The 12,893-nt window shown below is 40.6% G+C and overlaps 1 protein-coding gene across 2 annotated transcripts in view; it reads right to left on the bottom strand.

Annotated features, from left to right (window-relative positions):
- CATSPER3 (cation channel sperm associated 3) overlaps positions 1-12,893 on the bottom strand; it is a 48,305-nt gene that overhangs the window by 29,722 nt on the left and 5,690 nt on the right. For both annotated transcript variants that reach the window (XM_060186399.1, XM_060186400.1), the window contains exon 2: positions 9,219-9,372. In XM_060186399.1, the coding sequence (XP_060042382.1) occupies positions 9,219-9,372 (154 nt within the window). The remainder of the gene's footprint in view (positions 1-9,218; positions 9,373-12,893) is intronic.

The raw sequence follows: 12,893 nt of genomic DNA, 5'->3' as shown, positions 1-12,893 counted from the left end.
TCTTTGATCAAGTAGTTGTTAAGTAGTATACTGTTGAGCTTCCACATTTTGGGACTATTACTAATATTTTGTTGATTGTGAAGTTTTAGTTTAATTCCGCTATGGTCTGAGAAGATGCTAGAGATGATTTCAATGCTCTTGATTTGCTGATGCTGTCTTTGTGGCCTAACATATGGTCTTTCCTTGAGAATAAGCCACATTGACTTGAGTAGAATGCGTATTCCAGTTTCTTGGGGTGAATGATTCTGAAAATGTCCAATAGTTCTAGTTTATCTATCGAGTCATTTATCTCCCTCATTTATTGTTTTTCTCCCTGGATGATCTGTCAAGTTGACAGACTAGGGTGTTGAAGTCCCCTACTATCATTGTGTTGCCATTAATATATTTCTGTAGCTCTTTCAGTAGATGTTTGATGTATTTATATGGCTTCTCATTGGGTTCATAGATGTTAATAATTGTTAAGTCCTCTTGATTGATAGATCCACTGAGCATCAAGTAGTGTCCATCCCTATATATTTTAGTTTTATTTATTTTAAAGTCTATCATGTCAGATATTAGAATACTTGTTCCTGCCCTTTTTTGTGGGCCATTGGCTTGTATGATAGTTTTCCATCCTTTCACTTTTAGTCTGTGTTTCTCTTGTTGAGTTAGGTTAGTTTCCTGTAGACAACATATTGTTGGGTTGTATTTTCTGATCCATTTTCCTACTCTGTGCCTTTTAATAGGTGGATTCAGGCCACTGACAATATTGATATCAAAGATTGAAGATATTTTATAGCCATTCCTATAGAGTATTAGAGTGTTCTGATATATGTCCTATTTATGGTGGTCTGACTGTTTATAGACCTTTCAGAACTTCTTTCATGGAAGACTTGGTGATAATTTATTCTTCCAATTTTACTTGTCTTAGAGGGTTTTATGCCTCCATTTAGTCTGAATGACAGTCTAGGAGGATACAGTAGTCTTGGTTGAAAGCTTTTCTCATGGAGCACTCCATAGATATCTTGCCATTCTCTTCTGACCTGTAGTGTTTCTGTGGAGAAGTCTGCTGCCAATCTTATGGTTTTCCTCTATAGGTGACTCTTGTTTTTCTCTTGCAGCCTTCAGGATCCTTTCTTTATACTTATTCCTTTCTATTCTAAATATGATGCATCTTGGTGTCTTTATGTCTGGTTAATTCTGTTTGGCACCCTCTGCCCTCCTTGAACCTTATGTCATTTATATTGTGGAGACTAGAAAAGTTCTCAGCTATTATGTCCTAAAGAATGCTTTCTTCCCCTCCCTTTCTTTCTTCCTATGCTAAGTCAATAATGCATATATTATTTCTTTTGAAGCCATTCCATAGGTCTATGTTGTTGTTTTCAGATTCTCTTAATCTCTTTTTGAGATCTCTTACTTCTTTTTCAGTTGTTTATAATTTGTCCTCGATCATGCTAATTCTGTCTTGAGCCTCATTTACTCTATTCTCTCTCCCCTCTACTGTTTCCTGGAGTTCATCTTTTTTGTTACCCTGTTCTGATACTGTTTTAGCTTATTCATCTAGTTGTGTTCTTAGCTCAGATATTTCAGCTTTCAGCTTTCTGCTTTCTAATAACCTTGAGATATTTAGTATTTTCTTTCATAGTCTCATTTGTTTTTTCTGCATTTCTGATCACAATTCTTTCAAACTCTTTATGCAATCCTGTGATTATTTCCTTAACTAGTTTAGATGTTGGCCTCATTATTTTGTGCTTCAACCTTTGGGAGGCTTTTAGCTGGACTCTTCCTGTTAATTTCTCCAATATTTCTTATTGTTGGTTTAACCATTCTTTATAGTATATTATGAGGTCCCTCTCTCAGTACTTTTCAAATTACTGATCGCTCTTGCCTGGATTGACTTGTGTCTAATTAAGGTAATTAAAAGGTTCACAGTTGTGGAAATTGACAGTTGTTTCAATATTATTTTAATCATTGAGTTGGAGCTCAGTGACTAAAAGCCTCTTTTGTTCCTTTTCTTCCCTGTAGGCTATGGGAGCCTGAGGGTTTTTAAACTTCTTTTTAGGCTTCTGAGGGTAATCACTGACTTCTGACCAAGAGATAATGCAAGGTGGTGCAGAGATAATCCCATGGTTATGCAAAGAGACGCTCAAAGCCCCACCTGTAGGCCACCTAGGTATAAATCTTCTCCTGCATTTCCTGGCCGGTTCTCTGTCCCCTGGTGTCAACAGGGCCTCCCTGCTGCTGCTCCAGACTCTGATAGCAGCAGCAATGGAGACTCATAATTGTATTCGGTAAGACTCAGGCGAGTCCTCTTCTCCTTTCAGCCATGTTTTTTTTTTTTTTTTTTTTGGTGAAACAGACTGTAGGTGGTGTCTCAACTGGTAAACTGTCAGACTGTTACCAGCCATTTAATCTCTCCCTAGGCTCCTCTCTGTCCATGCACCACACGTGTTGCACTCACTGGTGCTTTCTTGTGTTTCTGAAGTCCTTCTAGTCCTGTCTTGTAGTCCCAGGTGGTGTCCCTTGTTGACCCAGGAGAGGAGAGGAGAGAAACACAGCTGCTGCTGCTCTGTAGCTCCACCTCCAGAAGTCTATCTGGCTTTCTTTTCTATCACAGAGGTGAATCCTTAAAGATAGTGCAGTGCCTTGCTCTCCCCACATCCAATGTTTTCTGATGCTTTGGTTTAGGACCCCAGAATCTCCCCTCTGTCCTAAGCCAAACTGCTACATACTGCAAGGACAATGATAGCTGGCAAGTACCATGTAGCTGATAAGACAAATCAGGTATATGCTTCTTCTTCTTCTAGCGTTTGCCCTTCTTCCGTAGCCAGTCAACAGCATCAGGTTGAGCCTGATGTAAAGTTTCGAGACCTCCTTTGAATCTGGAGAGGTGGCAGTCGTTGACTATGTGGGTCATAGTCTGTCTGGAGCCGCAGGGGCAGTTCAGGTCGTCTCTGGCTCCCCAGCGATAGAACATAGCAGCGCACCGGCCATGGCCTGTTCGATAGCGATTGAGGAGGGCCCAATCATAACGTGCTAGGTCAAAGCCGGGTTGACGCTTGCAGGGGTCTGCGATGAGGTGTTTGTTCTTTACCTCAGCTGACTGCCAACTCTGTTTCCAAGAGTCTGGAACAGAGAAGTTCAGTGTAGGCGTAGGGGACCAGATTGGGTGACGAGACGTCAAGCGTTGGACAGGGTGGGCGAAGATATCCGCGTATATTGGCAGGTCCGGTCGAGCCTAGACGTGGGAAATGAACTTAGATGATGCCGCATCCCAATGAATATCTGGCGGGGCGATGTTGCTAAGAACTGGCAGCCATGGAACCGGGGTGGAACGGATGGTTCCAGAAATTATCCTCATGGAGGAAAATAATTTTGAATCGACCAAGTGGACATGGGGGCTACGGAACCATACTGGGGCACAGTATTCTGCAGTTGAATAGCATAATGCCAGAGATGATGATCGTAGTGTGGAAGCCCCATGAGGAGCTGGCCAGTCTTGCAATGATGTTATTCCTCGCGCCCACCTTTGCTGCAGTTTTTATGAGATGTTTGTGAAATGACAGGTATATGCTGATAAGACATAGCAGATATTTCCCTCATAAAACAACTTTGAAAATAGGTGAAAAATTTAAATATGTTATATCAGATATGCTTGCTCTCTCTCCCTTAAATTGACCATAGTCCACACATTCAGCACCCTTAAAGAATGCATGTCTTCAGACAAATTCAGCTGTCTTCTATCTAGGTGTTTCTGTGATTTGTTGTTCTTTAGACAGTTGTTTTATGGAAGCACAGTTCATTTGGAATTACTCTGCTGTGGATCCAGGATATGTGTATTCTTGTCTTTAAATCTAGAAGCTTATTTGTCATTATTTCTTCAAATATTGTCTCTTTAGAACACCTATTCTGTGATATGCTTGATGGTGTTTAACATTCTTCTTAGACTGTTCATTTTTCTTCATTCTTTCTTCTGTTCTCCTCAGACTGATAAATTGAGCTGCTTTATTTTCAAGTTCAATGATTATTTTTTCTGTTTGCTCAGATCTCTTCGTGAACCCCCTATTGAATTTTTCCATTAAGTGTTGTTGTTTTTTTTTAACACTTCCAATCTCTTTACTGACATTCTGTTTTTTGTAAGATTATCCCAATTTCCTTTAGCTCTTAGCTGATAGACTTCTTTATATATATTTTTTAAAGTTTTTAAAAAAGAGAGATTAGATTTCTGCTCAACTGTATTCAGTGTCATGGATTGAATCCAGGGCCTCATGTATTCGAAGAATGCATTCTAAGTCTAAATGCCCCTGAACAATGTACTCATTAAAGTGGTTTGGGGCATATATTCAATGGAATACTACTCTGCAATTTAAAAAGATAATATTGTATCCTTAGGGACAAAATAGATGGAACTGAAGGTGATTCATGCTTAGTGAAGTAATGAGATGAATGACAACTCTCAGATAGTATCACTCATTTTCTGGAATAGAAATAATTCAGTGGTTCAGGTGTTAGCACAGAAGGTTAAGCGCCCATGGCACAATGTGTAAGGACCAGTTTAAAGATGCCAGTTTGAGCCCCCAGCTCCCCACCTGCAGGGGGAAAGCTTCACAACTGTTGAAGCAGGGCTGCAGGTAATGCTTTCTCTCTCCCTCTATATCTATACCTTCCTTTCAATTTTTGGCTATCTCTATACAATAAATAAATAAATATAGTAAATAATTTAATTTTAAAAAGAACAGATTTGAGGGGCCAGAAAGTGGTGCACCCACTTAAGCGAATATTTTACCATGCACAGAGTCCTGGATTCCAGTCCCCACATCACCCCTATTGGGGGCACACTTCACAAACAGTGAAGCTAGTGTCTCTCTTTCTTGCTCTCTCTCTCTTTCTCACTATCTATATATCTCTCTATATATCTATCTCTATCTTCCTTTCTTCTGTCAATTTCTCTCTCTTGTATCTAATTAAGGAACAACAACAACAAAAAAAAGGCCACCAGCAACTGTAGATTTATAGTGCTGGCACCAAACCCTAGCAATAACCCTGGTTGGACTACAAATAAATTAGTTAATTAAGTTAATTTAAGTTAATTAAAAGTGAGCCGGTGGTGGATCACTGATTAGAGCAGACATGTTGCAATTCTCAAGGACTCAAGGGGAGAACTTCATGACTGGTGAAATAGTGCTGCAGGTGTCTCTCTTTTTCTAAATCCCCCTCCTACTTTATTTCTCTCAGTATCTATACAATACATAAATAAATGAATAAATAAGAGTGAATTTGAATTGTTGAGTCACCTTTCCAGCCTCCTTAGTTCCTTTTAGCTACTGAAGTAAAGTTAGCACAGGAGAGCTGGGGTGATACCACAATGGTTTGTAAAAAAAAAAAAAAAACCTTCATGCCTGAGGCATCAAAAGACCCAAATTCAAACCCCAACCATAAGCCAACCACCATAAGCCAGAGCTTTAAGTGTGTTGGATAACAACAGATGAGTGGCTGAGCAAGTTGTGGTATATATACACAATGGAATACTACTCAGCTATAAAAAATGGTGACTTCATCGTTTTCAGCCGATCTTGGATGAACCTTGAAAAATTCATGTTAAGTGAAATAAGTCAGAAACAGAAGAATGAATATGGGATGATCTCACTCTCACTCAGAAGTTGAAAAACAAGATCAGAAAAGAAAACACAAGTAGAACCTGAACTGGAATTGGCATATTGCACCAAAAAGATTCTGGAGTTTGTGGGGAGTGGGGGTGAGAATACAGGTCCAAAAAGAATGATTAAGGACCTGGGGGGGTTGTATTGTTACATGAAAAACTGGCAAATGTTATGCATGTAGAAACTATTGTATTTACTGTCGAATGTAAAACATTAATTCCCCAATAAAGAAATTTTTTTAAATGTGTTGGACATGTAAGTTGTTTATTAGAGACTTTTCTAAAACATTTCTATTGGCTATTATTTTGTATGGCCTCTGAAGTCTCTTTTTCCTGTAGCTTCTTGGGAGGTAGTGTTTTGCTTGTTTGTTTGTTTTTGAATAAAGGTAGAAAGAGGGAAGACAGGGAACAGAAAGAGGGAAAAGATGGAGGGAGAATGAAAAACAAATTAAAGTAAGAGAGGGAGAAAGAAAGTTTTCTCCAGACTTGTCTCTGTTCTGCAACAATTTATTCAAGTGTTTGGGCATGCCATTTGTGACTCTACCTGAGTCTTCACATTCTGCTTGCAATTAGCCTAAAGAACAACCAGAGATCAGGAGATCTTCTCAGGTTTTCACTAAGTATGTATCCTTCCCTGGGTGTCTACAGCCTTCTAAGTGTTTTTTCAGTGCCCTCATTTCCCAAAGAATTTTGCTCCTTTGATTTTCCTCACAGGCCTTCAGCATGTATGTTGTTTGCCTCTGTGTTTTTTTGTTTTTTTTCTTTCCCTCCAAATGTCCGTAGACCATTCATTTGCCTTTCAATCTTTAGGGGAAATGATCACTACGTAGCCACATTTCTGCCTAAGAAAGTTCTAAGTTAGAGAAAACAAAGATAATAATAGCCTTGTAGTAGTCCTTCAGGCAGCTCTCAAAACAAATAATTGGTTAAGAAGGTTAGCTTTGCTGGTTTTGGAACTAGGGGCACAGACATCACACTGGGAGCATGAACTGTCATCTTCAACATATATAGGGGAGGGAAGTGAGTCAAGGACAAGTAAAATAGTTTCTTATTGTTGCCTCTTTACTAATTTGGGGTTCAATCAAACAGTATAAAACTTCAACTGTTTTCCAAGTTCTGAAAGTTTTTTCTTCTTCTGTGGATGTATGGACCCTTGGAATTACTTCCTCTATTATTTTAACTAATCTTTTTTATTTTTCTTCCAGAGTCACTAGTGTTATTGCTGTAACCAATTGCCTATATGATGAATCCACTGCTTCTAGAGCTCATCTTTTTCTTTCATTTCTTTTTATTTAAAAATATATATTTTTTAGAGAGAGAAGAATAAAACAATACAGAGAAAGACCAGAGCACTGCTCAGCCCTGGATTATGGTGATGTGGAAGACTGAATGTGGGACCTTAGAGCCTCAGGCAGGAAAGTCCTTTGCATAACCATTACGCCATCTCCCCAGCCCTCTTTCATTTATTTTTGATAGGACAGAGAGAAACTGAGAGAGGTGGGGAGATATAGAGGGAGAGAGAAAGACACCTGAAGGCCTGATTCTCCACCCATGACGTGTCCCCATTGCAGGTGGGGACCAGAGGCTTGAACCAAGATCCTTGCTCCCATCCTTGCTGGTCCTTGCACTTCATACTTGCATTTCATATTATGTGCACTTAACCAGGTGCATCACTTTCCAGTCCCTGTAATGTTACTTTTTTTCTTTCATCCTAGCTTATGAAGTGCTGGGGTTCAAACTCAGGACCTCATGGTGTTGCAAGTACAGCACTCTACTCACTATACAACCTCCTAGGATGTTTCATATTGTTTCAGATTTGTCAGTTTGAAAGCCAGGAGACAGGTCATCTGTAGAGCACTGAACTTTTGGTGAACAAAGCTCTGGATTAAATCTGTAACACCACATGTAAGCATCACAGTACCTGGAGAATCTCCATGGGCGATGAAGCAGTGCACTGGTCTCCTGCTCTCGCTCTCTCTCTCTCTCTCTCTCTCTTTCTCTCTGTCTGTCTCTCTCTCACACACCCACACACACACACCTCTAAAATTAAAAGAAAGCAACATTTGTTTCAGGAGTGATGGGAAGGCAGAGAGGACACAGTACTGTAAAGGAAAAAATGTGGGGCCAGGTGATGGTGCACCTGGGGATTGCACATTATGATATGCAAGGACCCAGGTTCAAGTGCCGGGTCCCCACTTGTAAGGGAAGCTTCACAAGCAGTGAAACAGTACTGTGTCTCTTTCTCTCCTTATCTGCCTCCACTTCCCTTCTAAATTGCTGTCTCCATCCCAAATAAATAAATAAACAAAATGTTTTATAAAATGTGCTAGCTCAATTTCTCAGGTTTCATGGTTCTGTTCCCCTCCTATAATTTTATCAAGATCTTCTCTTCTTTCATCTCTAGGTCAGTAACCTGCTGAGTCTTTCTTTATTCCACTTTTAATATTTCTCCTAAATGTGGGGGCCCTGTCCTTAAAACGATCCCTAGCTGGCAAATTAAAAAAATTCACCCTGGACAATTCCCATCCTTCTTAATTACCAGGAACCTGTTGCAAGAATCTAATAGTATATTAGGCAACACTCTCTCCCATATCAATTACTGTTCTCCAATTGGTCCATCATATTTGCCACTAAATACTGACTTCACTATTTCCTCTCCCACAGAGGCCAACACTATCATGGCTCTTAATCAGAACAAAAAATTTTTTAAATATTTACTTATTTATTCCCTTTTGTTGCCCTTGTTGTTTTATTGTTTATATTGTCGTTGTTATTGGTGTCATCATTGTTAGATAGGATAGAGAGAAATGGAGAGAGGAGGGGAAGACAGAGAGGGGGAGAAAAAGGAGGGGAAGACAGAGAGGGGAACCCCTTGTGAAGCAACTCCCGCAGGTGGGGAGTGGGGGCTCAAACTGGGATCCTTATGCTGGTCCTTGCACTTAACCTGTGCTTACCCTGCTTCACTACTGCCTGACTCCCAACATTTTGTCTTTATAATGAAAGGATGAGAGAGAAAAAGACAAAGAGAGAGAGGAAGAGACACCAGAGTGTTGGTCAGCTCTCGCTTATTGTGGCGCAGGGAATTGAGCCTAGGAATTCTGAGCCTCAAGCAAGGCAGTCTACTGCATAACCATTATGCTGTTTCCCCAGGTGTAAATGCTGCCCGTGGGGTTTTAGTTTTGCTATCTACTTGCCTTTTTTTTTTTTAAGGAGATTCAAAGAAATGTTAGGAGCCATGACAATGCTATGATTTCTGTGTCATCTTCTCCAGATTATACGTCTCCTTTTTTAATAATTTATTTATTCATGAAGAATGATAGGCAGAGAAAGAGAAAGAAACAGACATTACTCTGGTACATGTGCTCCCAGGGACTGAACTGAGGACCTTATGCTTGAGAGTCCTATGCTTTATCCACTGCACCACCTCCCAGACCACCTAAAGTATACTTCTTAAAGAATAATTCTAAAGTCATTACTATTTTCCTACAGAAAGTTTTGTCAAACAAAATGACTTACAATCTATAATTTTTCATTCATAATTTAGGTGACATAAAATAAATGGGCCCATTTCTTTGCTTACCTCATATAATCTGAATAAATGATATTTTGCTTCATAGTTGGTCCACAAGACTAGAAAGCTGGCATCACATGTGATGACGGTTATCATAAAGATCTTAAATAAAGGACTTAATAGGATTCCTTTCACAAATTCCTGACACTGAGGATCTTTCCTCCTATCAAAAAGTTGAGAAAGAGATCTGATTATCTTACAACAGAAACAGATCTTCAAACAATGCATACTTTGCATAGGATTAGGATTTGTTTCACACTTTTTTAAATAAAATTTACATATACTTTTCTTTTTCTTTTTTTAATTTTTATTTTAAAAAAGGAAACACTGACAAAAACCATAGAATAAGAAGGATGCAACTCCACACAATTCCTACAACCAGAACTCCATATCCCATCCCCTCCCCGATAGCTTTCCTATTCTTTATTCCTCTGGGAGTATGGACCCAAGGTCATTGTGGGATGCAGAAGGTGGAAGGTCTGGCTTCTGTAGCTGCTTCCCCACTGAACATGGGATTGACAGGTTGATCCATACTCCCAGCCTGTCTCTCTCTTTCCGTAGTGGGGCGGAGCCCTATGGAAGCAGGGCTCTAGGACCCATTGATATGGTCATCTATCCAGGGAAGTCCAGTTGGCATCATCTTAGCATCTGGAACTTAGTACCTGAAAGAAGAGTTAGTATACAGAGCCAAATAACTTGTTGCCTAATCATGAACCTAAAGGCTGGAAAAGTTCATATGAATAGTTGGGGGGGGGGGGTTCCTCTGTTTTGTAGATAGCTACTAGGCCTATTTTAGTTATATTCCAAAGAGCCCATGACTATACTAGTTTTTTTTTCCTGAGTCTGACATCTGATATGCAGGTGAATCCAAGTTATTATCTGGGGAGACGATGTCATGGCTGGCAGAAGGACCAGAAAGCTGAATCTGGGAAGAGAGTATCTCCCAAATATGGGGAAGGTATATAAATATTGTTGACTGTAAACCCCATCAATTTGACATGATCTGGGGCCCATATTCAGCTTAGGGGTCTATGTGACCTCTGTATCCCTGTAAATCTGAGCTCACATTCTGTGGTCATGAATAGGAACATTCCAAGCTGCCACAATTTCAGGACCCATCTTCCTCAAGAAGAAGATAGAGTATGTTGTCTAGCCTCTCTTCAGAGGATGGAACATTCTCTACCAAATTGAGGGCAAGGTCATATGGGGACCCACAAATGGGTCTATTGTGTTGTTCCTGATAAAGATGACCAGTAACACTGGAGATAGGGGGTCTATTTGAGGTCTATGCCCGTCATATCTGTTTGGATATCTCAGGACTCCATGACTAGGGCCCCAGCTGATGGGGTGGCCTGATAGGGACTAAAGAGACATCATTAAAGTGTGCCAGTCTCTTTCCCTTATTCAGTTTTTGCAGTCCTTATTTGATAAGCTTGGCTTTGGAGTGAGTGAGGGAAGTATAATAGGAAGGTGAGGAGGGTATCTAAGTCTAAGTAGACACTATTTCATTGGAAACTTTATGGTGTCTTTTTAGGGTCTTTCTACTTGCTTGCTCCATATACTGACTCACTGCAGGCTATTGTGCACATTTGCTTTCAGGTATGTATTTTGCCCTAATTTATAAGATACAGTTATATACAAATAATGTCAATTATGGTGATGTTGTGTATGGTATGATTCCACTAGAGGCTCACTTTACGGCATGCCTCTCTCAATTCATACAAAATGATATTGCATTTGCTGACCCCAACCTAATCAATGCAACAAGTACCACTGCAGCATGCTTCACTTCAGACTGTGTCCAGAGATGATAGGCATGGAATGTCAACCCTTCAGTTTCATTACTCAGGTGAGACCTTTCCTTTCATAGTATTCTCTAATTCCATTCTAGGAGGTTCAATTCCTACCAAAGTCCCAAAACCTAGATACAGACCAGGTCCCACAAGATAGGGCATACATATACTAGTAAACCACATGGGGAGTCAGGCGGTAACACAGTGGGTTAAGTGCATGTGGTGCAAAGTGCAAGGACTAGCTTAAGGGTCCTGGTTCGAGCCCCCGGTTCCCCACCTGCAGGGGAGTCACTTCACAGGTGATGAAGCAGGTCTTTCTCTCCTCCTCTCTGTCTTCCTCTCCTCTCTCCATTTCTCTCTGTCCTATCCAACAACAATGACAATAATAACTACAACAATAAAACAAGGGCAACAAAAAGGAATAAATAAATGAATAAATAAAATGAAATGAAATGGAAAAAGCCACAATGAAATGCTAACTGAGTCACTGAAACATCTGTGATAATCACTGATGATCTCCATTACTTAGCTCCTTCTTCCTAAACCTCTGAAAAGAAGTTACCACTCTTTCTCAAGCAAAATAAAACATCATCTGCTAAAGTAAGGACTATACAAGCTAAAAAAGGGAAAGAGATGGGCACATTTTAAAGACGGACATTTTGGTCACTACCAGGCCAACCCATGATCAAGGGCCCTAGTCAGGGAATCTTTGGATTCCCATATTGATAGGATGGGTCTAGCCCTCTACTAGATCCCTCTTTTCATCACTGGTCACTATCATCAGGGACATCATCATAAGCACTCTGGCAGACCTTGCCCTTAATGTAAAACAGCAAAAGTAGGGAATCCCCAACTCTCCAAAGGGAGACTGGGTCAACATACTCTGTCACTTGAGGAAGACCTGTCTTCAAATGAGTGTAGCCTAGAATGTTCCTAGCTGTGACCATGGACTGTGAGCTCATACTGTGAGCTCATGCAAAGGATACATAGGCTCCTGTGCTAAGTATGAGCACTTGTTTTGAGGCTCTAGCAGGGGAGCGCAGCTACTTGTATACCCTTGACCGAACACCTGTCCATCTCTGTTCGGGGAAGGACGTCCTCTTCAACCAAACCTGCAGCTTTGGGAGGGATGAGTTGGAGCAGTGAGGGAGAAAGGGGACACCTGCCTAGCAAGCAAGATCAGCTGAATCAACCCTGGCTATCAATGGGGTGACAGATATCACAGCCAGATTGCCCTCACATCCGTGTGCTAAGTATGTATACATATGAGACACAGGTCAGATTGATGGGTCTACAGTTAACATTATTATATACTTTGCTCATATGTGGGAGCTACTCTCTGCCCTAATACAGATTTCTAGTCTATTCTCAACTCTGACACCATCTTCCCAAACAATACTTTTAGCCCACCTGCATATTAGCTATCGGGCTCAGTCAAAAATTACTAAATTCATGGGTCCCTTGGAATAGACTCCCTAGCTTCTTCCCACACTTAGTCTCATCGGCTCTGTTCTTACCTTTAGGTCACTGTTCATTACAGAATTGGTCCTGCTTTATGTCATACCTCCTTTTAGCCACTAAGTTGCAGATGTTACCATAATTCCATCCTGACTTCCCCAAGCAGACAACCTTACCAGTGTGTCCTGAAACCTCACCTCCCCAGGGCACTGCCCAACTAGGGAAAGAAAGAAATAGGCTGGGAGTATGAATCAACCGGCTAATGTCCATGTTCACTGGAAAAGCAATTACAGATGCCAAATCTTCCACCTTCCGCACCCCTATAAAATTTTTGGTTCAACCTTTTTCCAGCCATGACATCATCTCCCCAGACAATAACCTGGGTCCAACTACATATCAGATGTCAGGTTCAGGCATAAACTAAGAAAGTCAT

Source organism: Erinaceus europaeus, chromosome 2, assembly GCF_950295315.1.
Source record: "Erinaceus europaeus chromosome 2, mEriEur2.1, whole genome shotgun sequence".
Classification (NCBI taxonomy): domain Eukaryota; kingdom Metazoa; phylum Chordata; class Mammalia; order Eulipotyphla; family Erinaceidae; genus Erinaceus; species Erinaceus europaeus.
The sequence above is the reverse complement of the archived record's forward strand: the minus strand, read 5'-3'. Positions and strand labels throughout refer to the sequence as shown.